Here is a 27,133-nt window from a genome sequence, read left to right as displayed (position 1 = left end):
ATGTAGATGAGGGAGAGACAGTTGATTTATTTAATAAATTGGAAATAAAGCATAGACTGTTCCCTCGCGTTTTCATGCATAGGCAGTTTTGACGGGTCATGCCAAGGACCCTCACCAGACAGTTTTTGGTGACGGGGTCATGCCCAGGACCCCCTGCCAGGCAGTTTTTGATGACGGGGTCTTGCCCAGGACCCCTGATGGAGCAGTTTTTAATGACGGGGTCATGCTCAGGACCCCACTCCTAAAAAGACACTTAACCAAATACAAGGCAATAAATCCGCTTACCAGATATAATTCATTGAAGATGGATGGCGAGACTGAGACTGCAGTCTTTACAGCTGATGTGTGCCTGCTACCGTCCTCTGTAGACGCATGCAGGCACAAAATTTGATATAGGCGCCATTCTCCAACAGAGACTACCAATAAATGATAGTAGCCTCCATTCAAAGATACACGCCGTTATAGTGGGCAGTTTTTCTGCTCGTGGCCGCGCATAAGCGTGGCCTGCCCAGGAGAGGTGGCCGTTTAGACGTTATTGCCTCATACCACAGGAGGCATACAGGCAGTTTAGGAGATTGCTCCTTATAGAGCAAAGTCACAATCTCCGTGGTCCGGCAGATGGACCACCCGTCCTGCCGAGGACGTTGGGACCACATGGTAGGTCAACCTCTTCGTCCACTTAATCTTCAATGGAGCTTCGGGACAAAGCCGCATGAAATCCTATACGAAAAGTGTCAATATTAGAAAAAATTAGCGCTGGAGGTCAAACCGACAACATATCCCCGTCGTTATCTTATAAAGAAAAAATTAGGAATCGGAGAGGCGAGAGAAATCGCGCTGTAAACATGAGCTAACGGAGATCGAATAGGAAACTCGGCGCGCCCCGCTTTCGACAACGCTTGCGGTGCTACCGCCAATTTCGCGTCGTTCGCGAAGAAACTACAGTTCGTAATGGTTTGCTGGTGAGACAGGAACGACGACGAGCGATGTTTGTAAGCGAGGTGGAAGAGGAAGGGTGTCTAGGGACCTCGGTTGACGCAAGTGGCTTACCAGCAACGGCTGCTTGTCTCCAAAATATTATGCGAAGAGGAAGAGACCAGCGATTCGGCGAAATGCGAACGCAAGAGACGCAAGCGCTGCGATGACACAAAGTCTTTATCCGGGAGGCTGCTGGATAAAAGTTGCTGCGCGGAGCTGCTGCGCGGAAAGATGGAATAAAGCAAAAATCAATACAATTTATTTTTATTATATTTCTGTTTACCACTTTCTGTACAAAGGATGTCCAAGCAAATCAGATGCCGTTGGCCTATCAGACGGCTTCACTTCCAGGCAGCGCAAAAGTAAGTCCCTTAGAGCCGGATTTTCCAGTTCCGGAATGGGCGGAGGACCATTGGCACTTGCAATCTAAATAACAGAACTACTATAAGAGAAAGCGTTTCTTACAATTAATAAATCTTACTCGAAATATCAATGCCAAGTGATTTGTGACGTCAGCAGCCCCCCAAGGCGGTTTCGCCGTCGTCATTTCTATAATGGTGCATCCAATACTCCACACGTCACAGCTGCGTCCATACGTTTCGCCGCGCAAAACCTAGAGACAAAAAGAAGTGACCCAATAATTTTCCTACACAACAAAGTGTACCTCAGGAGCCATAAACGCCACTGTCCCTATTAGGCTCCCCTGAAATTCTCCGGCCATTGTTTGCTGAGTAGCGAGCCGCGCGGCAGTGCCAAAGTCGCAAAGACGCACGTGCTGGCCCGTGGAGTCAACCAATAAATTAGCACCTGGGGAAAGATTATTAGCAATAGAATTTATAGAGGCTGTCGCGGAAGAGACAAGCACCTTTGATATCGCGGTGAATGACCCGCATATCGTGCAGATATGCGGTTGCTCTGAGAAGCTGACGCAGGTAGGATTGAACGACGTCCTCTTCAAAGCGACCGTACTTGGCGAGCAGAGAAGCCAACGATCCGCCTTCGTAAAAAAAATAATGCACGCGACTACAGACAAAGGCACTCTATAAGTCACCTGGCATCCACTCGGAAAAAATGTTGAAGTGACTCTCCTGACGTGTCGCGCCGAGACAGCGAATTATGTGAGGATTATCAAGCCGGCCCATCATAGCAATTTCCTCCGTGATAGCCGCCATAACGGCCTCCTGCTCGCTTTGCGTGTTCCGACAGAAGGACACCTGCAATAGTACGTGTCAAAACATTTTCCCTATAAATAAAAAACTCTTACCTGTTTAAGAGCCATGAGCCCGCCACTCTTAATATCTCTCGCTTGAAAGACGGTACAAAACGCGCCCGTCCCAATCAGCGGCCCCTTCCTCCAATGTATGCCTTCCATGTACAAATTACTCCCGTCGTTACGATCGCACGGCGAACCGTCAACCTAAAATAGAAAGTTCAAGAGACTGTAGTGATAATCGAACGAGAAGACTGACGTCGTTCTGTATGTGCACCGTCACCAGTTCGTCCGGCGGAGCGAGACCGCTAAGAACCGGCAAATTTTGCTCCGCCTGCGACGATTCCATTGCCTGCACGACGGCTTCCGCCTCGTCGGCGTCCATGTCCTTGCACGGACCGTCGCCGCTGCGAACGACGACGGACGCCAGCGACGAAATTCTCGACATTTGATTCGTTTCGGATTCGTGCGTCGTCGCCGTCGACAACGACGGAAACGAATGCGCCGTTTCCGCCTCGACGCCGGAATCGTGACGAGAAACTGCGATGACGGGAGCCGTGCGAACACCCCCTTCGTCGCCGGCATCGAGCCGAAATGAAAATTCTTGTTCGCCGACGGGCGTCGACGGCATAAGCGGCGAAGCGTCGGCCGCCGTCAATCTCGACGCGGCCGGATTCGCCGTGACGATATCGTCGCTCGACGCCGCCGTCGCGAGCATGGAAAGACGACGCGAGAGCGTCGTCCGATGCGCTTCCTGGAGCGTAGCGACGAGATCTCGCATTCGACGCAGAACGTCTTCGATGTGCGCGCCGAAGCGCGCGGCACGAACGAAAACGCGTCGAGCCATTTTACTCACGCGCATATGCTGGAAATTGGTCGCCGTCGCGGCGAAATTCATTACCATCCACAGTCGGGTGTACGTCGCCATGGCGAGGAGATCGGCGCCGCCGGTGTCGTCGCCGTCGAGCGGCGGGAGTTTAAACGAGGCTGGGAATTCGCTGAGGAGCATGTCGAGAAGAACGAGACGGCCTTGCCACCACTGCCATCGTTGACCGCCGCCACCCGCGTCTTGATCAAGAGCGCATGATAAGACGAAGCTTACGCTGCCTGTTGACGATGACGACGACGCGCTGTCCGTTGTGGTGGCGGCTTCGTCACCGCAGCACTTGCACAGTTCTTTGAGAACGGCGAGACTTCGAGTAGATGTTCTCCTAGAAAAAAAGAAAATTAATTAATTAATTAATTAAAGAAGCTGCTTTTACTAGACATACTGATTATGGTCCGCCGCTTTGATAATAATTGCTATGATGACGGGTTTGAGGTAGTCTTGCAGAAAGGCCGTTCTGCCGTCGCTCGAATGAGAAACGGTCGTCAATATGGCGTGCAATACGTTCTGCCATTCAAACCCCCTTTTTCATAAAATGCGGATACTTCGACTTTTCTTACGAGTGCGGCAACGTAGACTTTGAAAACCGGGTCACTGCAGCAGTGAGTCACAATGAGACAACACGTGCGCACGATCGTTTCCACCGACAATCCGTCGTTCGCGTTGCCTCTCAATAGCATCGCAACGACGTCCTGAGCAAGCCGATTCAACGCCGTCTCGCGCACAGGCCATTGATTAGATAAAAGACAGGCGACGAGAGGCTTACCAAAAACCTGGCAAGACAAGAAAAGAATGTACAGACATCCTCTCTTCGTAGGAATACACAGTATAAGCGTAATGCTTATTACCATGTAAAGAGGGTACTCTGAATTTTATGTACATAAAATCGCTTAGACGAGGGATACCTTAATCCATTCGGCGTATTCTCCTATGCTTTCCTCTGACAGGGGATCAACTGTGGGCAGACGAACGTTGCCCTGACGTACAGTCGAAAACGGCGACAACATTCTGACAAAAAGAAGCCGCATGGTATATTCTTTTCTCTCTCTCTTTCGCGGTCACTCAGTGCACTCACCTTGCGTGGGGATTTACGACTTGAGGCGGCGACGCTGGCGGCACGTTTGCGTGCCAAACTTTGAGACATAACGGACACGTAACCGGCTCCAGCAGGCGATTGCGCTCCTGAGCCCCTGAAAAACAAATCAATAAAGGAAAAAAGAATTGAGTCCCTATTTCTTCTCCTTACATATTGCCATGCAGTGATGATGAAGCGAATTGTTGCATCCGTCGCGGCAAATTGTCAGACTTTCGCCGTCGACCATTTCCAACAAGCAAATGGGACAGACGTCTTCGTCGCCGACTTCCATGCCGTCTTTCTCCTCCTTCGCCGCCACCTCGTCGCCGTCGTTCAACGATTCGCCCGATGACGTCAACGAGATGTTTTGACTTCCGCCGCTGCCCGCCTGCTTTCCGTCGTCTTCGCCTTTGTTAAAACCCGAGTCGTGTCGACTCAGCGAACCGGAACAACTCGAGGATCGACTGCGCATTCGAGTTCGTCGCGCTTGGAACTGCGCCAACAGACCTTCCACCTATAAAAAAAACACGGAAGTACCGTTGTGAATACAATTCTATCAAACGTCAATTATTAATTAACCTAATTATTTAAGTAATTAATTTTTATTTTTATTACCTCGTAGTTCTTGAGACTCTTGCTCCAAAGTAGAGGATGATTCAGCGACATTTGAAGAACGCGCAGCATGACAAAGAGTACGTGAACGCAATGGGGTCCTCGACCGCAACTGCACGTCTGCGGTCCCACGTTCACCCGATATTTGTGCTCGGGCGAGTCGCCGCCGACGCTGAACGACGTCGGACCCGTTTTCTGGAGAAAATACAGCCGGGCCTTCATCACGTTTTCGACTTTCTTTCGTCGCAGGTCTTCGGTGAACGGAAGCTGAACTGTGCGCGATTTTTCGCCGGCGACGATGCGATCGCGCGGACTCGGCGTCGACGACGGCGACGTTTCCGTTGTTGAAAGATCCGCGCTGCTGCTAAGGGAGGATTTTGCTTTTGGGACGGGGCTGCTTGCCTATGGAATCGAAAAAAAGGTGTTTTAGAGCCTTTTTTTAGGTGTTCGACTTTCTTGCCGGTAGCGGTCGGCGTGTTTCTGTCTTTGCGATGCCGTTTTTCGGCTCTTCTTCCTTTGCCTGGGTTGTTTTAGCTCGGCGGTTAGCCGCTTTTCCTGTAGGGCGTCTAAAAGCGAGGGATCTTGAAGCGAGCGATGTTAGCGCGGTTGTTTCTACCGTTTCTCTTCGCCGGGCTCGTCCCGCGGCTGTTTCAACCGCTGCTTCTTTCCTTCCTTCGCATCAGCCATTCGACTTAGGCATGCGCTCTGCACGTTGCCAATAAATAAGCTCGACCGTAAACAGGAAGTGACTATTGCCAAGGGGCGTGTCGCAAACATACGATGGACGACGATCGACAGCGACGTCGTCCACTTTCCGCTCGATACGCCGATCGTCGCAGCAGTTTTGAGCAGTATCAGTTCATGTGCCAAACGCTGCAAAATCGCAAAGAGACGAAACGACGACTTCGCTCGATGACGTCGTCGCCGAGTCCTCGAGCTCCCGCGGCGACGAGTCACCGGGGCGAGTTTAGCGCGTCGACGAGTAGTTTCGATCTCGAAGGATACTTCGGCAAGGGAGGCGAAGCACGAGTAGGCATCAACGGCGCCGTTCGTCAGCCGAATTGGGACAAATTGGACGATCCGTACAACGAACTTCTCTTGCACGTAAACGCACGAACTTCCGTTTTGGATGTTCGCCGACCGCGCTCCTCGTCGCCCGCGTCCGGTCCCGTGCCACTCTGCTGGGAAGACGAGCTCAGCGTGCAAGGGGTGAGCTGATCGAATGCAAATGCATTCTTATGAACGAATAATTTTGCATTGCATCTGAACGATCGACTTTTGCAGGCGAAGATCATACTGCCGACGCCTCGCCGAGGAAAACAGAAAACGACGTCAGTGCAGCAGCAAAGGCCCGTTGATCAGAGCGACGAATCAAAGCTCCTTACAGCGGATGTCAATGCGGATCTAAAGTGGGAGGAGGCTACTATGAAAATAATTTTGAGTTGTGAAAAGGAGACAAACGTACTAGTAGGATAGCCTCTCACCGAGGCGAGGTTCAATGCGTGTCGTATCGTTCTAGCCGCCGTTGGACAAGTGGCAATTCGATGTCCTCATGACGGACTTGAGTGACGAAAGAAAAACCTCGCGAGCCTACAATAGTGTTTCGGTAGGACGCCCATTCTAACGAAAACTCTAAATATTTTTTTGTTATTAGCCCACGCTGAAAGATGGAGAATTTGTGATGAAATTCGACTTGGTTCAAGACCTTACTTGGATTCCATCCAGACGGTGGTTTTCCGGGCGGCACATTAGCGTCAAGATAACAGGCGTTCGTCCTTGGCGTTTCCATCTACTCAAAAAGACGGTCATATTGAGCAAAATCAGGGAAGAACCAAATCAAACGGACGCTGCTGTCGCTTCAGATATGAGCAAAGAGGAAGAACGGGATGATGAGCGCGATTTGTGTAAATAATCAATCCTACATTGTAGCGACGAATGAATTTGTTTCTCTTGCAGCAATACCAACCGTTTTGTTGGAAAGTCTCGGGCTAGCAGCATCCCCAACGGAAGAAGCTCGCGTCAGTGCTAGCGAATCCCTAACGAGCGTTGACTCGATCGTCGAAACCATTCTGAAGCGACGAAAGGAGGCGAAATCGAAGCAGGAGAAGGAGGATACCAAAAAGCAAGATGCAACAATGTCCGTAGTCGCTCCAGCGTGGAAAACAAAAGAGGACGGAAAACAAGCTCCAAAAGGAATGCGAGGACACAAACTTAGCCGTCCTGACCTCGATCGACGTCGAAAATTCCGATCACCAGTTGCAGTGAGCATTCCGTCATCGTCGTCATTGTCGTCGATCTCACGTCGCCAGACGGCATCCGTACCCCTCACCAATTTAGAACCATTTCGCAACGAGAAGTCGACGCTACGGCACGCGGACGAGAGCAACGCGTCGCCGTCGCCGCCGTTATCGTCGTCATCGTCGTCTCTTGTCATCTATCGCATTCTGCAAGCGCGACGACAGCCGACGGCGTCCGTTCCAAGTCGTCGCAGTTTCGTCGATCTCGACAGCATTTCCGTAAGGGGAAAAGCGATAAGCGCCAGATCTAAGAGAAAGAAATAATGAAATAAACGTAGAAAATAAAACAGGAAAAGTAGAAAATAGGAAAAGTAGAAAATAAAAAAATCCGTATTGAAAAACCTTAGCAAACGGTCGACCAGACAGAAAACACCGTTTCCACGCCACCGTCTCGTCTCATCTTTCCTAAGCTTAGCATCGACGAGCGAGAGGAGGAGGAGGAGACAAACGAGAAACGACATTCGACGAGAAGGTCGACGAACCCATAGACATTGGAACTAGCAATCGCCGCTCCCGTGGGCACGTCATAGACGCTGATCCAGCCGGAACTCATTCCCACCCACAGAGCACCATTGGCGCACGTCAACGACGTTATGTACATATCGACGTCGTCCGCACTGTTGCCCCGCGAGAACGTCAAGTAAACGTTTTCTTTATCGAATTAGAATCTTACCTGATCTCGGTTATGCGACGCAAGCATTGCCCGATTTTCCCCGTCGTCACGTTCCACAGTTTAACGTCGATGCCTCGAACGAGACGCGTCCAAATGCCGCGATCGCACGGCACAATGTCCGCCAGTATTGCCTCGTCAGTGCGACTCTTCTGCTCGACCGGCCACCGGTCGATTTCCGTCAACGAATCGACGTGCAGACGAACGAGACTCGTTCCGCGGGCGGCGATCAAAACGTCGTCGTTAGCATAAAGCGAGACGATCGGGCCGTCGTCGAGGATTCCCTCCGCGCACGACGACAGCGTTCCGAGATCGGACGATCGACGAATTCCCATTAGACGACCGTCGTCGAAACCGACGACGACGCCGTCGTTCCACTTCGCAAAGGAGAGCGGCACGCTCGACACGGCGAGACTCGACGTCAATTCAAAGGTAGAAACGTCGTAAGCGGCGACGGCGCACGACGACAAATCGGAATAGCCGATCCAAAGCGAATCGTCGATAACGGCGACGCACGAAAATCTCGACGAACCGCCGTCGTCTTCGAAGGGAACGACGTCGACGTGCAAAAGATCGTCGCCCTTTTCGTCGCCACTGACGATAGAAATTCGTCGATCGCCGAACAGGAGTGCCGTCCCGTCGGCGACGGGAATGGCACGACGAAGACCGAGCGCGTCTAATCGAGACGACGATGACGACGCTGAATAAACGGTCGGGTAGATGGTGAGATTTTTTATCAAGTCTGAAGCCGTTGGACGGTCGGCGGGATTGACGGAAAGGCAGGCGTTGAGTAGATTCTGCACGTACGGCTGACACAGCACGGTCTCCTCGAGTTCAATAGAGCCGATGACTCGGTTTTCGTTGCCCGCGTGAAAGCCGCTGTCGGCGGAGGCGAATAGCTCTTGCTTCCGAGCGTACGATATTTTGCACTGCACCGTATCCAAGGAGACGGAGCCGCTGTCTTTTCTAGAGTCGAGACTAACGTCTTTTTCTGGTTCCTCTTTGACCGTGAAACCGCGACTTCTCCGCGCCGGCATTTTGACGCAGAACAGGGGATGCCATCGTTGGTGTGGATCAGCGACGCTGGAGTCTGGTCTCGCTCTCGAGTGAAGAGAAGTCGAATTTTCGTCTTTTGGCAATCGTGACTTCAGTGCGTCGTCAATAGACGGGCGAAATCCGTCGCTCACCGCCGTAATCATATCCCATCGACTGTCAAATTGCCAAAAGGCGTTGAGCCCGGTGACGATTTCAAAGAAAACCAAACCGAAGGAATAAATGTCAATCTATTGAAAGGGAGTCATTCAAAAAAAAGGAAAAACCCTTCCAAGCACGTGTGCCTCACTTTTTCGTCGTACGTCGCTTGCCCGCTCGTTTTCCACATCTCCGGCGCCATGTAGGCTTCGGTTCCCGTCATCTGCTTGAGCCCGGCGGCGGACGAAAATCTCGCAATGCCGTAGTCGGCCAACTTGACGCGAACGCCCGATTGGAGATCGAGCGACCAGACGAGAACGTTGTGCGGCTTCAGATCGCGATAGATGATCGTGAGCGAGTGCAAATAGGCAATCGCGGAAATAATCTGCGAGTACGACAAACTAAGGAAGAAAAAAAAACAATTGTCGTCCGGCTCACTTGAATTGCCACCTGCTGAGCGACGAGCGACTCCAGACCCACTCCGCGTCGTTCCTTGAGAATGCCGTTCAAACTTCCGGCTGGGGCAAGCTCCAATGCAACGCACAGGGGCCGACGACAAACGCCTGAAGAAAGAGGTACTATAGCAATGTTAAAACTTGTCTATTCTACACTCACCTTTGAGCTTGACAATTGAAGGATGATCAAGCCTACTGAGAATATGTACTTCACTACGCAATTCCTGATACATCATGCGGTAATCCTCTTCGGCGGCGGCGTCCACGTTGAACAGCTTCAAAGCGACGTTTCTGCCTCTGTACACAGCTCGATAAACCTTAAAAGGAAGGAATCGTATTTAAGGATTTTTTATTGGTATTCAATACCTTTCCGAATCCGCCCTCTCCCAAGCAATTGTCGTCGCTTGGATTCAACTGCAGTTGAAACGTGTCGAGACGCAGGTCCTCCGGCAAATCGAGCAACGCAACGTCCGGCACGAGATCGGCGAGATCGATCGTCGACGAGCACGTGCCCTCGCAGACGACGTCGTCTTCCCGCTTCGAAATCTCAATCAAATCGTCGACGACGAAACGATGAATGCGATCGTCGCGAACGTCGTCGCAAACTGCCGCCGCGCACTTGGGACACGGCACCAATTTCGTCGCGACGCACGGTTCCTGACACAAACCGGGATAAAATTCCTCGATAAGCGTATCGACGTTCTGCACGACGGCGACGAGTCGTCGAGCGCGAGCCTCCCGCGACATTCCGCCGACCGTCACCAAAATCGATCGATCGACGTCAAATTCTTCGACAACGACGTAGGAATCGTCGTCGACGAATCGAACGCGGAAGCCCCGTTGCCAACAAAGCCAGTGACTTCCGTCGAACTCCAATTGAGCGCCGCCTTCGTCGCCCGTCGCCGCCGTCAGAGCGTGCCCGAGCGCCTGCGTGAATATAACCAATCGCGATATGAGTCGACTCCAGAAACCGACGGGAACGTAAGAAAGCAAATAGATTCGACGCACGCACCGGCACGTGCCGTCGGGATCGAGATCGGGTTTCTTGACGGGCAACATGGACGGCACGAGAAAGCGCGTACGAGCGCCGTCAAGCGCGACGACGACTTCGAACGCTTCCATGAGCTGCATCACGTGACGTTGAAGCGTCGACGGCACGTGGCCTTTGAAGAGAACGGGCAGCGCCGCGTCGTCGAGAATTCCGTGCTTGACGAGACGACGTTCGGGCGACGTGATGACACAGGCCATGGCGGCGCTGAGAAATTGAACGTCGATGAAGTAGAGATTTTGCAGATCGTTCGTCGCCGTCTCGTAGTGAAGCACGACGCCGAGTTCGTGAAGAAAGCGCGTCGCCTGACCGAGTTCGCGTTCGTCGGCGATGTCGTTCTTCGGATGACGACGAACGAAGTCCTCAAATTCGGCGCGCGTCAGAACGGGCGCCGCGCCGTCGCGTCGCATATTGATCGCCTTTCCCTGGAGACAGTCGCGAATGAAGATGAGACATCCGGGCACGGGAATGTCGAGAAACGGCAACTCGCAACCCGGAAATGGAACGGTAAAGGCGGCGTCGTAGAGACGTCGTTTTAGCGCGCGAACGCCGACGCCCGTCACCGAACTCACCGCGACGAAATCGACGACGCGCGGCATGCCGTGACGGGCGGCGACGCTCGAATCGGCGTCGAGATAGAATCGCGACTCGATTTCCGTTCTATAGTCTTTTATGACGTCGTCAGCCGCTTCGATTAAATCCACGTGCGTTCCGACAATGAGCACGCAGGCGCCGGGAGCGCACGCTTGTATGCTGAGTAGCCAGGGCGCGAGACCGCCGACTCCGACAGGCGCGTCCACGCGTAAATCAACCAGAGCCATATAGATAGCCGATTTCCTAAAGAAACATTGATGAGTCGCATAGTAGTCCTCCTGACCGGCGAAATCGAGCGCGTTGAACGTGACGCTTCGAGCGCCGACGTTGGGCCGATAGGAAAACGTCGCCATGTCGACGCCGACGGTCGACACGTTTCGCTGATGCCGATTGACGAGTCGACTGCTTTGGAGTCGTCGCAGAAGCGTCGTCTTGCCGACGGCACATCGACCGACGAGCATCAATTGAATGTGACTGTAGAGCGACGCGTTTCGCAATTGACTGTTGAGATAGCAGCGCACGTGACCGGTGCCGCGTCGCACTTCGCACATGGGCGGGCAAATGAGCTCGAGTCCGTCGACGTTGATCGAGATGATGTCCTTGGAGAATTGAACGAGTTGGGGCGGAAGAGCGACGAGCGACGCGTTGCAACGCAAATCGATGGACTTGAGATCGGGCAAACGCGTCACCCACTCGGGCAGCATCTGTAGTCGATTTCCGACGAGTTTCACGTTGGCGAGTCGCGCCAAGTGGCGAAGGCAATCGCGATCGGCGCTGCGCTGCTCGAGCGGCTGAAACACCTGACTACCGCTGAGCGAATGAAGCGCGCGTCGCGCCGCCTGCATAAACGGCTTAATCGAGAGTTCGTAGACCGACTTCAGAGCGTTCATCGGTTCGACGCCCGTCAGCAAATTGTCGTTCAAGTTCAGCGTCGCCAGTCGACCGCAGCGCCACTCGCTTGGCGACGGCACGTCGACGAGTCGATTATTCGCCGCGTTGATCCACTGGACGTTCGGCAATTGGAATAGTTGAACGGGAAGCGATTCGATGGCGTTGTCCGATACGTCGATTCGACGAACGTCGTTGGAGCGTACGACGTCGATGACGTCGCGCGGGAGACTCGGCAAGTGGGATCCCTTCAAGATGAAGTGATCCGATGCGGCGTCGTCGTCGTCGTCGTTCGATTTTCTCGCTCTCAGTGCCGACAGGATGTGAGCGACGGCGAGCGGATACTTGGTTACTAGGGAACCGATCGATTGGATGCTCGCTCCCTTTTGGATGAGCAATCGGACGATGTGAACGTATTTGTCGATCGACGAGTCGACTTTCTGCTGGAGCGAATTGTTGAGACCGCGAAGTGCGCTCTCGACGCACGCTTCCGGTTCAAGTGCATTGAATTCGTGATCGATCATTAATAGGATGCGTTCATTCGCCCAAAACGACGCCGGGTATTGAAGCTAAGATAGTCAATGTCTTGTTTTCGCGTGAGGAAGTTTGCTTGGCCTTATATTACCTCTATTAGCCAGGCTTCGCCTGATCTCGCTTTCATTGCCTTTACTGCTCCTAATAAAAAGACGGAGCTCTTGTGGGACGTTCGAGGGAAAAGTTTGTTGAACAGTATCACGTTCGAATCATTGCCAATGACTTCCGTCTAGCGAATACTAATCAATTATAATTGATTACTATTCGATATTTTCACTCTTACAATTTTGGCTTGTCCGTCTCCTTCTCTCTCCGCCTTCGCTTCCTCTTCCTTCGTTGACAGGCCCGTCACGATGATCGGCGCATCCGGTTGGGCGGATCGTATTTCCTGAATGAAGACAGCGACGTCGACGACAGTGCTCTACGTAATTAATTAATTAATGATTGCTAATTTAATTAATTTTTGACGTCATTTCTACTCTACCTTTCGATTCGAGTCGCACGCCAAAACGAAGCAGTTGCTTTTGATGAATTTGCTATCGAATGCGATGGGATGGCGTAGGGGCCAGTGGGTAAAGGCGGGATGCCTACTCGATTCGCGCTGCAACGATAATGCCACTACTTCTTATCTTTCCCGTTCGTGCAATATGCTCGTACTATTTCTATGTCTAGGTGCTCTGAGAGCACGCGGTAGTCGTTCGACGAGCGAAAGGCTTCAATTAGCGACGATTTGCCCGCATTTGGAGACCCGAAAACGTCGAAGCGAAATCTGTCAAACTAGCGTCAGAAGGAAAGCTTAGAAGTGCCAGTAAATGCCTGACCGATCTCTGAATTTCGTTCGCGAAGAGTCACGCCACATTGTAGCGTGCGTACTGAGGTGACGTGCGCGTGACGTAAGCAGGGATATAATAGAATAATAATGCGCCCTCCCCTATAAAAATACTGTTTCATTGCTTTTTCTTCTGCTTTTTTGGTTTAACGCTATACACGGACAGATCTCCTGAACGCGTGACGTAGATTTGCCAAGGAACGTGATCAGCTGACTTCAGTTGCTTGGGAACCCCCTCTTTGACCAGCAGCGCCATATCCGTGTTATCAACCAGCCGCACCAATTCATCACTTCGGTCTTTATAGTTTAGGACTATGTCAGTCTGTTTGAGCGCCGAACTGACAGGAAACCATTAGCTCGCGAAATAATTTATTTATTGACGTTTCGGTTCTTTACCTTATAATGTGGAATAGCTCCTCGTAGACCGGTTCTGAGGCCATTGCAGCTGAAACAGTAACATCCCTTTCAAAAAATCAGACCGAAAACTGATTACGTATACTCTCATCGTGTGTTCCTAAAGACCTTTCTCTTCCCTTGTAAAAACAAGCCAACGTGACTTCACCTTCGTCATCGTCGTCATCCCAATCATCGGTGTCCCACTCGTCCTTAGAAACACATGCACCTGTAGATGTACTACAGCATTATAGATTACTCACAGTTGAATGCTCCAATTGGAGATCTTCGATGATCTCAATGTACGTGACAGGAGCAATTCCAATTTTTCCGTTCAATTGACCCTAGTGCGATAATGGCTGGTGTAAAGATAATCAATTCCCTTGTTACCTCAACCCAGCCGTCATCAAGTCGCTGCCGCAATTTCATCATGTCGCCCTTAGAAAACGATAACTCGTCAGACTGCCGTGCTTCATAATTATACAAAGCCTAAAACACCCTATAAGGTACCCAGAAAAAAATATTATCAAATCTTACTTTTGCTCTAGGTCCCGTAATTGGCTTGAGAGCCAACGGCGGAGGATTTGGCTTTGGCTTTGGTTTCGAACCAACAGCGGGAGGCTTCGACGGCACGCTTGGCTTCGGCTTGACGCCCGGCTTTGACGCCGGTGCCAAAAACGACGGAATCGGAACAGAAAGCGATGTCTTTGTTGGAGACAGCGAAGACACGGGTTTGTTTGAAGGCAAAGGAGGAGGGCCACTTGTCGGCCTCTTGGGAGCCTGCTGCGATGACGAGCCGCTAGATCTCGACTTGGGAACGTTAGGCAAAGCTTTGGTAGGCGGAGGAGGCCTAAAAGAAAACGCGTTTTCTTACAACATTGAATGTCGTTGCTACTAACCGTTTCCTGGTGTCGGTGCTTGGATCTGTCGAACCCGTCAATTTTCTTCGAAATGAGTAACGACCTTTATACGGTTTGGAATCGTAGTCCTTTTCCCTAATGAATTGTTCGACGCATGGGTCGCGCGAAATCTTTCGAGGTAGAGACAGCAAAACGGTCTAAAGAGATTCCTCCTCCAAAAAAGCGTCCCATAGACGATAAAAGTAACAATACTCGCAGATATGCAGTCAGTTGAGGCAGCCGTTCCTGAGCAACGTCGCGAATGGCGCTACGGCCCATAAACTTTTTTTCTAGAAATGAAAAATGTATACGGTGCTCAGTTTTCTTAGTGGTGGGTGGCTCGCACTTGGTAACGACGGCAAAACGCGCTCCTTTGCGCTGATGTAGCCCGCTTCGATTGGAAAACGCTCTTCGAGATTGCTGCCGAGGTTGTGAAATTGATTGTAGCGTCGATAGATGATGTAGCGTTTCTTCGATCTCAAAGTCACCTCGATAACGTAGACCTGCGAACGATGCGAAACGATTTGCTTGTGAGTCTCGTCGTTGCTTCAGCTTACGTAGTATTTCTGCATTTCGCGTCGCTTTTCGATGTCGACGATATCGACGTCGATAACGTCGTCATCTTCATCCGATTGCCTGGCCAGTACAAGTTATCTCGCAATGCAATGCTTTGGTAGCTTTCTTGGCTCACTCTTTGCTTCTTATCGTTTGGGGAGGCATCAGGCATGTACTCGTGCGCACGCTACAGTATGCAGGATAAATAAACGGCGGAAGCCAAAATTATTCAGACACTCATATACCAATTAGGAGATGTCAATCAACAAAATGCCCGATTCAGACGCGAGTAGAGTTACTACTCTTTATGCTATCGCTTCCATATGATCTCTTTCTTTCCACTGACATTGGTTCGACCAATGGAACATCTCGATGCTTCTTCTTAACGTGATGGAAGAAGAGGCAACTGAGTGCCATGAACACAAAAATAATAAGAAAATACGCCCACGTCTTGATGTCAGACGGCTTCAACTCTTTCACACGGTATGGCTTGCCGTTGCCGTTGCCGTCAGATTTGAAGTATAGCTCGGAGGCAGCAAAACTGAGAGCAGTGCCGAGATAGTATCCATTGCCAATCAACGTGTAGTAGAGCGAATAAACGGTGCAGCGAAACTCGCGCGGCGCGCGCGACAGAAGAAATTCCTGAAAGGCAATGCCACTGAGCACTTCAGCAGCGCCGACAAAGACATATTGAGGAATCTGTGCAGCAAGCGATATCGACGAGTAGGAAACGATCAGGAGACGACTAGTATCGGCAAATTTCGTGCAAACGTACGCATAGCGAATATCGGCGCTGCTCAGTCGACGTGCCAATTCGACGCTCATGGCACTCAGGACGGAAATCATGGCGAAAATCATGCCCCAGAAAATGCGATTCATCATGCTGAACTCCTTCCCGGCAACGCGTTCGTAGATCGGATAGACGATCCACCAGACGGCGGGTACAAAAAGAACGATGGTGACCGTGTCAAAGAAACTGATTGCAGATGGTGGCACTACATAGTGTGGATGATTTACGACGACGGTAGATTTGTTATGTCCGCAGCCAACGATGCTGTTTACAGTCACATTTTTAAACGCCTTTTCACTGTAGAGTTCCAAGTGAAACGCCTGATCAACAAAAGAGCTGGTCGTCTGGCCATAGACAATATTGTACGCAATGAGGGAGCCGACTACAGGCACAATGACGGCAAGTCGACGACGATATCCATCAGCTCTCCGCTTCTCTACGTCATCACTATTTGGATATGTTTCTTTATAGCATCCACATGCTGTTGATAGTATTGATCGTAATGTGAGGTTGTAGTGAAAGTCTCGTTTTCTGGAGATTCGATAGCGTTTTCGCCACGTGAAAAGTATAATCAATGCCGCCAGGAGGCACACAGGCGCAGACAGATACATCCAAAAGAAGCCCGTATTCGCTTCCGCTTTTTTCCCTGGACCTCTTTGCCCTTGAAGTCCAAATGCGAGTACGTTTGATAAAGTTGCTCCAACGTTAATTACAAAGTAGCAGACGCTGACGAATTTATCCATGACACGTCGTTTTTCAGCACCGTTGCCCAACTGTTCCAGCATGAATGGAACGAGATTGGCTCGTATTGCTGATACGCACGGTACCATCATACCAAGACCGACGAGATAAAAGGCACGTGGTCGCCCGATTGTGTTCAAGATGACACTCGGATCTGTGACATTTGAAAATACAAGAGCGGTGTCGAAAGCGGCGGCGCATACAAAACAGCTTGCTACAATGTAGAAAATCGCTGCCGTCGCGAGAACGTTGAAGTAGCCGAATTTTCGGTCCGAGAGCCAACCGAAGAGTGGGGCTATCAAATAGGCGGTGCCTACTGTGCACGTGACAATTATGGTGGCTTCGGCGGGCTTGAAGCCGAGACAGGAGGTGGCGAACGTGCTCATGTTGAATGTGATCGCATAGAAGGCGATTCGCTCGAAGAGTAGAAAAACGAGAAGGCTTGCGGTCGCTTTCTGGCCGTCTGTTAGAGACGTTCTCTTTCTCTTTTTGACGTCCGCGTGAAGCGGCTCTTCGTCGTCCAAACTGTTGGCCATCTTCTAATTGTCTCTTTGTCCTCCCAGAAACTGAAAGCGTCATGTGATGAGAACACAAAAAACTCCCGTACTAGATTTGCACATGTAGTTATTGCAGCCAATAAAATGCGAATGCGACCAGAGAGTAATACCTAGATCATACTGGCGTAGCGCTTTCTCCGAGTCTTCTTCCTTGGCTCCTGCCTATACTTCCTTACGACGTCCTTGTGCTTTTCCTTCACTCGAATGAAGAAAAAGCAGCTGATGACCATGCCCACAAAAATGATGAGAAAATATATCCAAGTTTTATTCCGCGACGAATCGAAATACTTCACGACGAACTTGTAATTTGTCTCACTCCAAGACGTAAAGTACAATCCCAACTGGGAAGCTGTAAGCCCCAACAACCCTCCAAGATAGTATCCTATTCCTTTTAAAAAGTAGAATAGCGAAAAAACGGTGCATCGAAATTCCCTCGGCGCCCGAGAGAGCAAGAACTCCATCGTCGCTATGTTGCTCAGCGCCTCGGCGACGCCGCTAAAAGCGTACTGTGGCACTTGGGCAAATATCGATATAGGCGAATAGGGCACGACCGTTAGAAAATGACTCGTAAGAAGTTGCGTACAGACGTACGCGTAGCGCGTCGGTCTATAGAGACCGGCGAGAGCGCGACTCATTTCGACGACCATGGCGCAGAAGACGGCAAACATGGCGAAAATCATGCCCCAGAGAATTCGATTCATCATCGCAAATTCGGTCTTGACGACGCGTTCGTAGATGGGATAGACAACGAGCCAGAGCATGGGAACGGTGACGATAACGGCTAGCGAATTGACAACGCCAACAAGAGCCGGCGGCACAACGAATTTAGTGGCCTCAAGTGATTCGTTGCCGCCGCAGTAGATTACGTCGTTTGGCTTAAGACGGAACGACGAGTCGTTGTACAATTGCAGATGATATAACTGATCGTTGAACGAACTATCCATCTGCCCGTCGACGATGCTGTAGATGAGGAGAGATCCGAAAACGGGCACGATGACGGCGAGTCGTTTACGGTGTTCATTGAGTCGATCCGCTTTCTTATCGGCGTCGTTCTTGTACGGCATTTCGGATCGATCGTAATAAGTCGGCTCGTTTTCCGCATAGCATCCACACGCCGTCGAGAGAATCGATCGCACGTTGGGCGAATAGTCGAGTCGCGCTCGCGTCGCTTCGTAATCTCGGTAGCTCCTTCTCCACTTGACTAAGACAAATAGAGCGATCGATAGGCCTATTGGTGCAACAACACATGCATAGACCCAGAGAAGGTCAACGTCGACATTCTTGGATTTAATTTTAGGCAGCGGATCGCGGAAAAATCCGAGCAGCGGCGACAGCGACGCTCCCACGTTGATGACGACGTAAGCGATGCTAATCAATTTCGATATAACGCGACGTTTCTCGGAGCCGTCGCTGAGCTGTTCCAGGATGTAGGGAATGAGATTGGCGCGAACAGCCGAGACGCACGGCACCATTAGACCGAGACCGATTAGATAGAGGACGCGGGGTCTGTAGAAATATCGCACGTCGCTCGTACTGTTCGTAGATACGTTGTAGCTTGGTTGTAGGATCATGTCGAGCCCCGATGCACCGACTAGGCAGCTGGCTACGATGTAGAAAGCGAACGACGTGACGAGGATTTTATAGTAGCCGAATTTTCGGTCTGAAAGCCAACCGAAGAGCGGTGCAAAGAAATAAGCGGAGCCAATCGTGCAAATCGTTATTGCGCCGATGTCTACTTGCGCGAATCCGAGGACGATTGTGGAGAACGTTGCGATGTTTAGAGTGATTGCGTAGAAGGAAAATCGTTCGAACATGAGCACGATCATGAGTAGAATCGTCGCTTTTCGGCCGGGTGACAGTTCACAGGAAAATCCCTTCTTGCGAGGACGACGAGGAAACAGCGGCAACTTCGGCCGCCGGTCTGCGTCAACATCGTAATTCATTAGGCCAGAGTCATGCAGAGTGTAAAACGTTACCGCGCGTTTGCACGTGAGTGGGAGGCGTTTTCGAAGACATCGTTCTGAAGGAGCTGAAAATTCAATCGTGATGCTCATTTTCATATTACTAGACTGCATGAAGGAATCTCTGTTTATCGTAGGCGACCACAGTTTTGATTTAACTTTGTTCCGTTTTCTGAATCTGTTCGCGGTACTTGCGAAGTACGTCCTTGTGCCGCATCTTTATGCATGAAAATACAAAAATGCTGATTAGCATCATGATGGCTATGCTAAGGTAGTATATCCAAGTCAACCGACGATTCAGAACGAAATCGTTTGCAACTCGTCGTGATTGTTGAAAGTAGAGATCACATTTGTTGAAAACGTAAATGAGAAAAGCGCTCAAGTAAAACGCCAATCCTGAAACGGCGTAGTTCAAAGCATATGCTGTGCAGCGATACTCTCTGGGCGCACGCGACAGCACAAATTCCATCGCGCCGATTAGGGTGAAAGTCTCGCTAAAGCCGATTAGTAAATACTGCGGTACCAGGGTTGCTACAGAAAGAGACGCTGAATATGGAATCGCTTCAATGGAATTGTTGCTGGGGCATGTGTAAGCATAGTACATATCAGTGTTCTGACGAACGATTTCGACGACTAGAGCGCAGACAATGGCGAGGAAAGCGATCACCATGCCCCAGCGCATCTTTGTCAATATTGTGATTTGCTTGACGAAAATTCTTTCGTAAAGCGGTCTAAAGATAAACCATATCAATGGTATGGCGATAAGAACTCCAACCGAATCAGGAATGTTTAGAAGCACAATAGGAAATTTGTAAGAGTAATGCGAGCTGTTTTGGTTAGTGCAGTTGAACGTTATGTTGAACGTTATATTGCTGCCATAAGGTCCTTTTTCTGTTAGACTGTTGCTGCTGTAGACGTTAGCGCTTTTTGCTTGATCAGTAAACGAGCTCGTCATTTGGCTATAAACCGTGTAGTAGACAAGAAGACTTGCAAGAACGGGAACGAGAACTCCGAGGCGTTTTCGATGCTCGTCCCGTCTGTCCTGTTCCACTTCTTTCGCGTTCTTAAGCGGCAAGTCAGTTGCATCGTAGTAGGGAGGAGTGTACTTTTCTCTGTAACACCCGAACCCCGTCGCAAGAATTGAACAGAAGTTGGGCCAGTAGTCGGCTCGCGGCTCAACGCCATGGCTCCTGTATTCCCTTCTCCAAACGATTAGCGTCAATAAAGCAATGAAAAGAGCTACGGGCGGAACTAAATACGTCCACACTATGTCGTAGCCACGACTATAGGGACGTTTGAGCAGGCTTACAAAATTTGCCGTCGTGCTTCCAACATTGATTGCAGCATATGCAATGAACCAAAAGTAGGATACGAGCTTGCGTCTATTCCTGTCCTCTTCGCCCATCTGCTCGAGCATGTACGGAATGAGGTTGGCATTTATAGCCGCTGCACAAAGAGCAAAGACGGCCAGGCTAGCAGCGTAGGCATAAAAGAACTTGGCTTCGAATTGACTTTCTGATTGTCCAGCGTAGTATGCCAAACTGCATATTCCACCTGTTGCTATAGGAGCAATCGTAAAGGCTGCAACGAGAGTGGGATAGTATCCTAGTTTTCTGTCGGATGCAGCACCGAATAGAAGAGGGAAAAAGTACGCTGTTCCGAAGAAAATGTCCGATATGGCCGTCGCCCAGCTGGAGCTGACATTCAACACGTTTGAAGCGAAGTTTGTTATGTCGTACAAGATGGTGTAAAAGGCGACTCGTTCGAGAAAGAGAACAAAAAGAAGACGGGAGAGATTGTACCTGACAGTAGAACTTCGCTCCTCGTCTTGCCATCTTCCACTGAGAAACGGGCGTTGAAGCGATGTCGTCTCTTCGTCCTCCATGGGGCTCATGTGATATGACTATACACGTGATTACGTGGGAGAAAAGAATTCCGCCGCCGGAGGAGAAATAGCTTCAAGCTTACTAGAAACAGAAAAAAAAAACCAATTAAGAGGACTCTGTACATCACAATCACACCACTTTATCTTTCTAATAATTTGCAATTAGTATAAATCAGCATAACCAATTTATATAAAGGCGTTTAACGAAATAGAAAAAAAAACCCAAAATGTCAACGTTAATTTGTGAGACTGAAAACGTGTGGATTACGTTTCCAGTCTCACGAAACGGCAACGCTTCTTAACGCAAAAAAATGCCGCCCAATTGACGAACGCCAAACCAACCAAACCAAGAAAATAAATCCACGCACGCATTTCCGAACGCTCGTACGACGGCACGACGACCGTCGCCATCGCCGCCGTCGTACAATTCGACCACGAACGAAAAAAGAAACCCTCCTTACGCGCAATTTCGCGGTACGCGGCCCCCACGTAAATCCCCACGCCAATAGCGAAATTGTACACGCCGTACGCGGTGCATCGAAGCTCTCTGGGCGCGCGCGACAGAACGAATTCCATTGTGGCAATAACAGCTAGAACTTCGGTCAGACCGGTGAGCGCGTACAGAGGAACGAGCGTCGCCAGTGGCGACAATTTCGTCTTGTACGGCACGACTTCGACACAGTGACGACGACCGACCGTCGCGCACGTGTACGCAAAGCGTATCGCGCCGGAACCCACGCGTCGTGCCACTTCGACGCCGACGCCGCCGAGAACGACGAGACCGACTACGAAGATGCCACAGTGAATTCGCGTCAGCATGTCGAGTTCTTTGCCGACGCAACGCTCGTAGACGGGCCGAAGCACGTACCAGACGATCGGCACCGAAAGGAGTACGGAGATCGTGTCGAATAGCTCAAGAAGTCCGGGCGGAAATGAGGCGTAGTGGCCGAGCGTCGGCTCGAAGCGCGCACTAGGACACGTCAGTGTCGTGCCGTTGGTCACGTTTGCGTATTTCGAATTGTCGTAGGCGTCGGAATGCGAAAACATTTCGTGAAAGGACTCCATTCCGATTCCGCTATAGACGGCGCGATAGAAGACGACGGCAACGAGAACGGGCATTAAAATAGCGAATTGGGCGTTGCTTTGCTCGTTGCCATGACGACGAGAACGACGAAGACGGCGAATGCAGCCGAAGCCCATTCCCAATATCGTGCACGCGTTGGGACAGCGATCGGCGCGCTGGCGATGTTTCCGGTATTTTTTCCGCCCGACGATCAAAAGGAGAAGAGCGAGAAAGGCGGCAACGGGCGCCACGAGATACGTCCAAAAGAGGCGCGGTTGCGCGGCGTGGCGCAGTTCGACGTAGCTAGCGAGCGCGCCGATCGTCGCGGAGACGTTGAAAGCGACGTAGACGAAAGTGCAGAACTTCTCGAGTAGTCGCCGTCGACGCCGATACTCGTCTTCGATGTGATCCAACATGTAGGGAACGAGCGTCGCTCGTACGGCGGCGGCGCTGAGCGCGAACGCGACGAGACTGGCGAGATAGACGCCGCGCAGCGCATCGAGTCGCGTTTGATCGTACGTCGAATTGGATTCGAGTAGTCGGCCGACAGCGCACGTTGCGCTCGTCGCGATCGTGTAGAAAGCGAAGGCGACTGTAAGTGTCGCGTAGTAGCCGAGTTTGCGATCGGCGACGATGCCGAAGAGGGGCGCGAGAGCGAACGATAGTCCGACGAATATCGTCGATAGGGCTGTCGTTATGACGTCGCTGAATTCGGTGTACGATTGCGAGAAGGAGCTAAGAGCGTTTAGTTCGATGCTGTAGAACGCCACGCGTTCGAGCACGGCGATCGCGATTAGGCGTAGTAGCGACGCTTTGGCTTGTGACAGCAGCGTTGGACGACGTTGAGAGGAAGTGTGGATGTGGAGACGCTCCGCTTCCGAGTCTTCGTCCATGTGGGCGTGATGAAATGTGGCTGCGCGCGTGCTTCGCACAAAATTTATGTGAAACCATAAGTTCAAAAGAAATGCAGTAAATAAACTAGTCAGCAAGTCGTTCAGATGAAGGTCGCCTGCTGCTAGGCAGCCGTCTCTGAATGTCCTTGTGCCTATATTCTACCCACAGATAAAAGGCGATATTGAAAATCAAAAGATAGAGTAACGTCAGATAAAATACGTAGGGTTTACTGGTTTTCTCCTTTTGGTATGTAGTAGGAATTGTCGGATATGCAATAGAAAGCTTTTTCAAAATTATACCAATGCACAATCCAATGACGACTCCCACTCCGGTACACATGTTGAGAAAACCCAGAGTGATTGCTTGGTAGCCGGGTGGAGCACGCGACAGAACGAATTCAACGGAGGCGACAAGAACGAGACCCTGGCTCAGTCCCATCAAAACGTGCTGCGGTATTTGGTAGAGGAACGAAAGATTAACATAGACAAATGTGAGAGTTGTGTTGGCTATAACAACGTAACCCTTATGATATTCACGAGAGAAGATCCTTGTTCTCTCCCATTCGACGAGTGACGCGCACATGAGTGATAGAGCAGCTAGTATCATACCCCAGCGTATTCTACTCAGATGATTAAGCGGAAAGACGTTATTGATAAAACAGTAGATGATGGGAAGAACCAGTACAAGCGCCAGACTGTTGAAAGCCGATAACGTGATGGGAGGCGCCAGGTCAAGAAAATTAAAATGTTTACATGATGATAAGCTATGGTTCAAGTGTTTAAACGAGATGTTGAGACGCTCCCCTTGTTCAACATACAACACGTAAGTGACTTGAACAACACAGCCATAGATGATCATTGTCATCAAGGGCAGTACAATGACGGAAAGACGCTTTTGCAGCTCCTCCGTCATCTTCCTCTTACTTTGTCGCACCTGCGTTTTAAAAGGCAGAAGTGGCGCGCGATCATACATGCCTTGGTAGTATGCTCGAGGATGTTTAGTGAAGGCGGACTTGAGTATTGCACGCAAGCTCAGTCGATACTCGAGTGTCGTATTCACGTCTTTCTCAAAGCTCTTTCTCCACCAAAATAATATGAAAAGAGCCAAAATTGACGCTAAAATGGCTAAAGAATAGGCTAATACAAAGCCGGTGTATCCCATTCTGCAGGGGCGTGAGGCTGAGGTAGCCTCGTTGCTGCTGGAATTAGGAAACAAGTTCACCATCTGCAATATGCCACCGGGAAACGCGGTTGTCACTTGACTGTCAACGGTGTAGTAGACAAAAAGGCTTGCTAGAACGGGAACGAGAACTCCGAGGCGCTTTCGATGCTCGTCCCGCCTGTCCTGTTCCACTTCTTTCGCGTTCTTAAGCGGCAAGTCGGTTGCATCGTAGTAGGGAGGAGTGTACTTTTCTCTGTAACACCCGAACCCCGTCGCAAGAATGGAACAGAAGTTGGGCCAGTAGTCGGCTCGCGGCTCGATAGAATGGCTCCTGTATTCCCTTCTCCAAACGATTAGCGTCAGTAAAGCGAGCTACGGGCGGAAACAAATACGTCCACACTATATGTCATAGCCACTACCGTAGGGAGTCTTGAGCAGGTTTAAAAACATTGCCGCCATGCTTCCAACATTGATTGTAGCATATGCAATGGACCAAAAGTATGATACGAGATTGCGTCTATTCTTGTCCTCTTCACCCATCTGCTCGAGCATGTACGGAATGAGATTGGCACTTACAGCCGCTTTACACAGAGCAAAGACAGCTAGGCTAGCAGCGTAGAGGTAGAGAAAGAGGGTTTTGTTCGATTGTCCAGCGTAATATGCCAAACAGCATATTCCGCCTGTTGCTATAGGAGCAATTGAAAAGGCTGCCACAAGAGTGGGATAATATCCTAGTTTTCTGTCAGAGAGAGCACCGAATACGATAGGGAAAAAGTAGGCTGTTCCGAAGAAAATGTCCGATATGGCCGTCGCCCAGTTGGAGGAGACGTTCAACACGTTTGAAGTGAAGTTTGTTAGATCGTACAGGATGGTGTAAAAGGCGACTCGTTCGAGAAAGAGAACAAAAGAAGACGGGCTAGATTGTACCTGACAGTAGAACTTCGCTTCTCGTCTTGCCATCTTCCACTGAGAAACGGGCGTTGAAGCGATGTCGTCTCTTCGTCCTCCATGGGGCTCATGTGATATGACTATACACGTGATTACGTGGGAGAAAAGAATCCCGCTGCCGGAGGAGAAATAGCTTCAAGCTCACTAGAAACAGAAAAAAATAAGACCAATAAAAGTTTCATATATATCCTAATCATAATCGTAGCTAAACAATTTGCAGTTATATAAAACGCTTCATCCTTAAAAAACACAAAACGGTTATCAAAATATAAAGTAAATCAGCGCTAATTTGTGACACTGAAATTGTGTGAATTACGTTTCCAGTCTCACGAATCGGCAACGTTTCTTAGCGCAAAAAAACGCCGCCCAATTGACGAACGCCAAACCAACCAAACCAAGAAAATAAATCCACGCACGCATTTCCGAACGCTCGTACGACGGCACGACGACCGTCGCCGTCGCCGCCGTCGTACAATTCGACCACGAACGAAAAAAGAAACCCTCCTTACGCGCAATTTCGCGGTACGCGGCCCCCACGTAAATCCCCACGCCAATAGCGAAATTGTACACGCCGTACGCGGTGCATCGAAGCTCTCTGGGCGCGCGCGACAGAACGAATTCCATTGTGGCAATGACAGCTAGAACTTCGGTCAGACCGGTGAGCGCGTACAGAGGAACGAGCGTCGCCAGTGGCGACAATTTCGTCTTGTACGGCACGACTTCGACACAGTGACGGCGACCCGCCATCGCGCACGTGTACGCGAAGCGTATCGCGCCGGGACCCACGCGTCGTGCCACTTCGACGCCGACGCCGCCGAGAACGACGACGCCGACGAGGAAAATGCCCCAGTGGATTCGCGTCAGCATGTCGAGTTCTTTGCCGACGCAACGCTCGTAGACGGGCCGAAGCACGTACCAGACGACCGGCACCGAAAGGAGTACGGAGATCGTGTCGAACAGCACGAGAAGTCCGGGTGGAAATGAGGCGTAGTAGCCGAGCGTCGGCTCGCAGCGCAAACTCGGACACGTCAGGGTCGTGCCGTTGGTCACGTTCGCGTACTTTGCGTTGTCGTAGGCGTCGGAATGCGAAAACATTTCGTGAAAGGACGCGAGTCGGCTATAGACGGCGCGATAGAAGACGACGGCGACGAGAACGGGTATCAAAATAGCGATTTTGACATTGCTTCGCTCGTTGCCATGACGACGACGACGACGAATGCAGCCGAAGCCCATTCCCAATATCGTGCACGCGTTGGGACAGCGATCGGCGCGCTGACGATGCTTTCCGTATTTTTTCCGCCAGATGACCAAAAGGAGAAGAGCGAGAAAGGCGGCAACGGGCGCTAGGAGATAGGTCCAAAAGAGCCGCGGTCGCACGGCGTGGCGTAGTTCGACGTAGCTAGCGAGCGCGCCGATCGTCGCGGCGACGTTAAACGCGACGTAGACGAACGTGCAGAACTTCTCGAGTAGTCGTCGTCGATGCCGATACTCGTCTTCGATCTGATCCAACATGTACGGAACGAGCGTCGCCCGTACGGCGGCGGCGCCGAGCGCGAACGCGACGAGACTGGCGAGGTAGACGCCGCGCAGCGCATCGAGTCGCGTTTGATCGTACGTCGAGTTGGATTCGAGTAGTCGGCCGACAGCGCACGTTGCGCTCGTCGCGATCGTGTAGAAAGCGAAAGCGATTGTTAGTGTCGCGTAGTAGCCAAGTTTGCAATCGGCGACGATGCCGAAGAAAGGCGCGAGAACGTACGGCAGTCCGACGAACATCGTCGATAGGGTTGTTGATATGACGTTGCTGAGTTCGGTGTACGATTGCGAGAAGGAGCGAAGAGCGTTTAGTTCGATGCTGTAGAACGCCACGCGTTCGAGCACGGCGATAGCGATGAGGCGCAGTAGCGACGCTTTGGCTTGTGACAGCGTAGGACGACGTTGAGGAGAAGTATGGACATAGAGAGGTTCCGCGGCTTCCGAGTCTTCGTCGTCCATCCTGAGCACGTGGGCGTGATGATGCGC

At 50.9% G+C, this 27,133-nt stretch overlaps 9 protein-coding genes across 10 annotated transcripts; 1 reads left to right on the top strand and 8 right to left on the bottom strand.

Moving 5' to 3' along the window:
- Positions 1-15: 15 nt before the first annotated feature.
- Positions 16-5,690, bottom strand: LOC136183464 (mitogen-activated protein kinase kinase kinase 1-like). Its single transcript, XM_065970119.1, has 17 exons — positions 5,378-5,690; positions 5,214-5,327; positions 4,765-5,155; positions 4,321-4,663; positions 4,150-4,264; positions 3,980-4,082; positions 3,635-3,847; positions 3,460-3,581; positions 2,448-3,399; positions 2,243-2,395; positions 2,030-2,192; positions 1,844-1,975; positions 1,643-1,785; positions 1,460-1,591; positions 1,262-1,404; positions 1,051-1,197; positions 16-720 (listed from the first exon to the last, which is right to left on the bottom strand). Exons 1-17 carry the CDS (start codon positions 5,536-5,538, stop codon positions 687-689), a joined length of 3,561 nt encoding a protein of 1,186 aa, XP_065826191.1. The 5' UTR covers positions 5,539-5,690; the 3' UTR covers positions 16-686.
- LOC136183466 (uncharacterized) lies at positions 5,502-7,383 on the top strand. Its single transcript, XM_065970121.1, has 5 exons — positions 5,502-5,970; positions 6,046-6,222; positions 6,281-6,367; positions 6,416-6,665; positions 6,718-7,383. Exons 1-5 carry the CDS (start codon positions 5,542-5,544, stop codon positions 7,320-7,322), a joined length of 1,548 nt encoding a protein of 515 aa, XP_065826193.1. The 5' UTR covers positions 5,502-5,541; the 3' UTR covers positions 7,323-7,383.
- On the bottom strand, positions 7,307-13,301 carry LOC136183461 (leucine-rich repeat serine/threonine-protein kinase 1-like). Of its 2 annotated transcripts, XM_065970116.1 has the most exons (11): positions 13,260-13,301; positions 13,096-13,207; positions 12,923-13,039; positions 12,722-12,859; positions 12,530-12,667; positions 9,741-12,473; positions 9,535-9,691; positions 9,358-9,482; positions 9,071-9,304; positions 7,732-9,011; positions 7,307-7,675 (listed from the first exon to the last, which is right to left on the bottom strand). In XM_065970116.1, the coding sequence occupies exons 1-11, from the start codon at positions 13,295-13,297 to the stop codon at positions 7,402-7,404; spliced, it is 5,346 nt and encodes a 1,781-aa protein (XP_065826188.1). In that variant the 5' UTR covers positions 13,298-13,301; the 3' UTR covers positions 7,307-7,401. The 2 variants fall into 2 exon arrangements, with proteins under 2 accessions (XP_065826188.1, XP_065826189.1); XM_065970117.1 differs by lacking the exons at positions 12,923-13,039; positions 13,096-13,207; positions 13,260-13,301 and having other exon boundaries at positions 12,530-12,579; positions 12,641-12,667; positions 12,722-12,768.
- Positions 13,302-13,336: 35 nt separating this feature from the next.
- LOC136183459 (neutrophil cytosol factor 4-like) lies at positions 13,337-15,435 on the bottom strand. Its single transcript, XM_065970114.1, has 12 exons — positions 15,360-15,435; positions 15,251-15,301; positions 15,117-15,195; positions 14,906-15,062; positions 14,773-14,849; positions 14,560-14,717; positions 14,198-14,510; positions 14,051-14,149; positions 13,924-14,004; positions 13,790-13,872; positions 13,664-13,729; positions 13,337-13,605 (listed from the first exon to the last, which is right to left on the bottom strand). Exons 2-12 carry the CDS (start codon positions 15,277-15,279, stop codon positions 13,386-13,388), a joined length of 1,362 nt encoding a protein of 453 aa, XP_065826186.1. The 5' UTR covers positions 15,280-15,301; positions 15,360-15,435; the 3' UTR covers positions 13,337-13,385.
- LOC136183458 (solute carrier family 15 member 4-like) lies at positions 15,324-17,182 on the bottom strand. Its single transcript, XM_065970113.1, has one exon. The coding sequence runs from the start codon at positions 17,179-17,181 to the stop codon at positions 15,394-15,396; it is 1,788 nt and encodes a 595-aa protein (XP_065826185.1). The 5' UTR covers position 17,182; the 3' UTR covers positions 15,324-15,393.
- Positions 17,183-17,204: 22 nt separating this feature from the next.
- On the bottom strand, positions 17,205-19,145 carry LOC136183457 (solute carrier family 15 member 3-like). The gene has a single exon (XM_065970112.1). The coding sequence runs from the start codon at positions 19,143-19,145 to the stop codon at positions 17,313-17,315; it is 1,833 nt and encodes a 610-aa protein (XP_065826184.1). The 3' UTR covers positions 17,205-17,312.
- Positions 19,146-19,303: 158 nt separating this feature from the next.
- LOC136200307 (uncharacterized) lies at positions 19,304-21,109 on the bottom strand. The gene has a single exon (XM_065990685.1). It carries the CDS (start codon positions 21,055-21,057, stop codon positions 19,318-19,320), a length of 1,740 nt encoding a protein of 579 aa, XP_065846757.1. The 5' UTR covers positions 21,058-21,109; the 3' UTR covers positions 19,304-19,317.
- Positions 21,110-21,187: 78 nt separating this feature from the next.
- LOC136200067 (solute carrier family 15 member 4-like) lies at positions 21,188-23,004 on the bottom strand. The gene has a single exon (XM_065990392.1). It carries the CDS (start codon positions 23,002-23,004, stop codon positions 21,313-21,315), a length of 1,692 nt encoding a protein of 563 aa, XP_065846464.1. The 3' UTR covers positions 21,188-21,312.
- A 2,332-nt stretch (positions 23,005-25,336) lies between these two features.
- Positions 25,337-27,109, bottom strand: LOC136200085 (solute carrier family 15 member 4-like). Its single transcript, XM_065990409.1, has one exon. The coding sequence runs from the start codon at positions 27,104-27,106 to the stop codon at positions 25,427-25,429; it is 1,680 nt and encodes a 559-aa protein (XP_065846481.1). The 5' UTR covers positions 27,107-27,109; the 3' UTR covers positions 25,337-25,426.
- Positions 27,110-27,133: the final 24 nt, after the last annotated feature.

Source organism: Oscarella lobularis, chromosome 2 (genome assembly GCF_947507565.1).
Source record: "Oscarella lobularis chromosome 2, ooOscLobu1.1, whole genome shotgun sequence".
Classification (NCBI taxonomy): domain Eukaryota; kingdom Metazoa; phylum Porifera; class Homoscleromorpha; order Homosclerophorida; family Oscarellidae; genus Oscarella; species Oscarella lobularis.
Note: the sequence above shows the minus strand (reverse complement) of the source record. Positions and strands in the feature narration are given on the sequence as shown.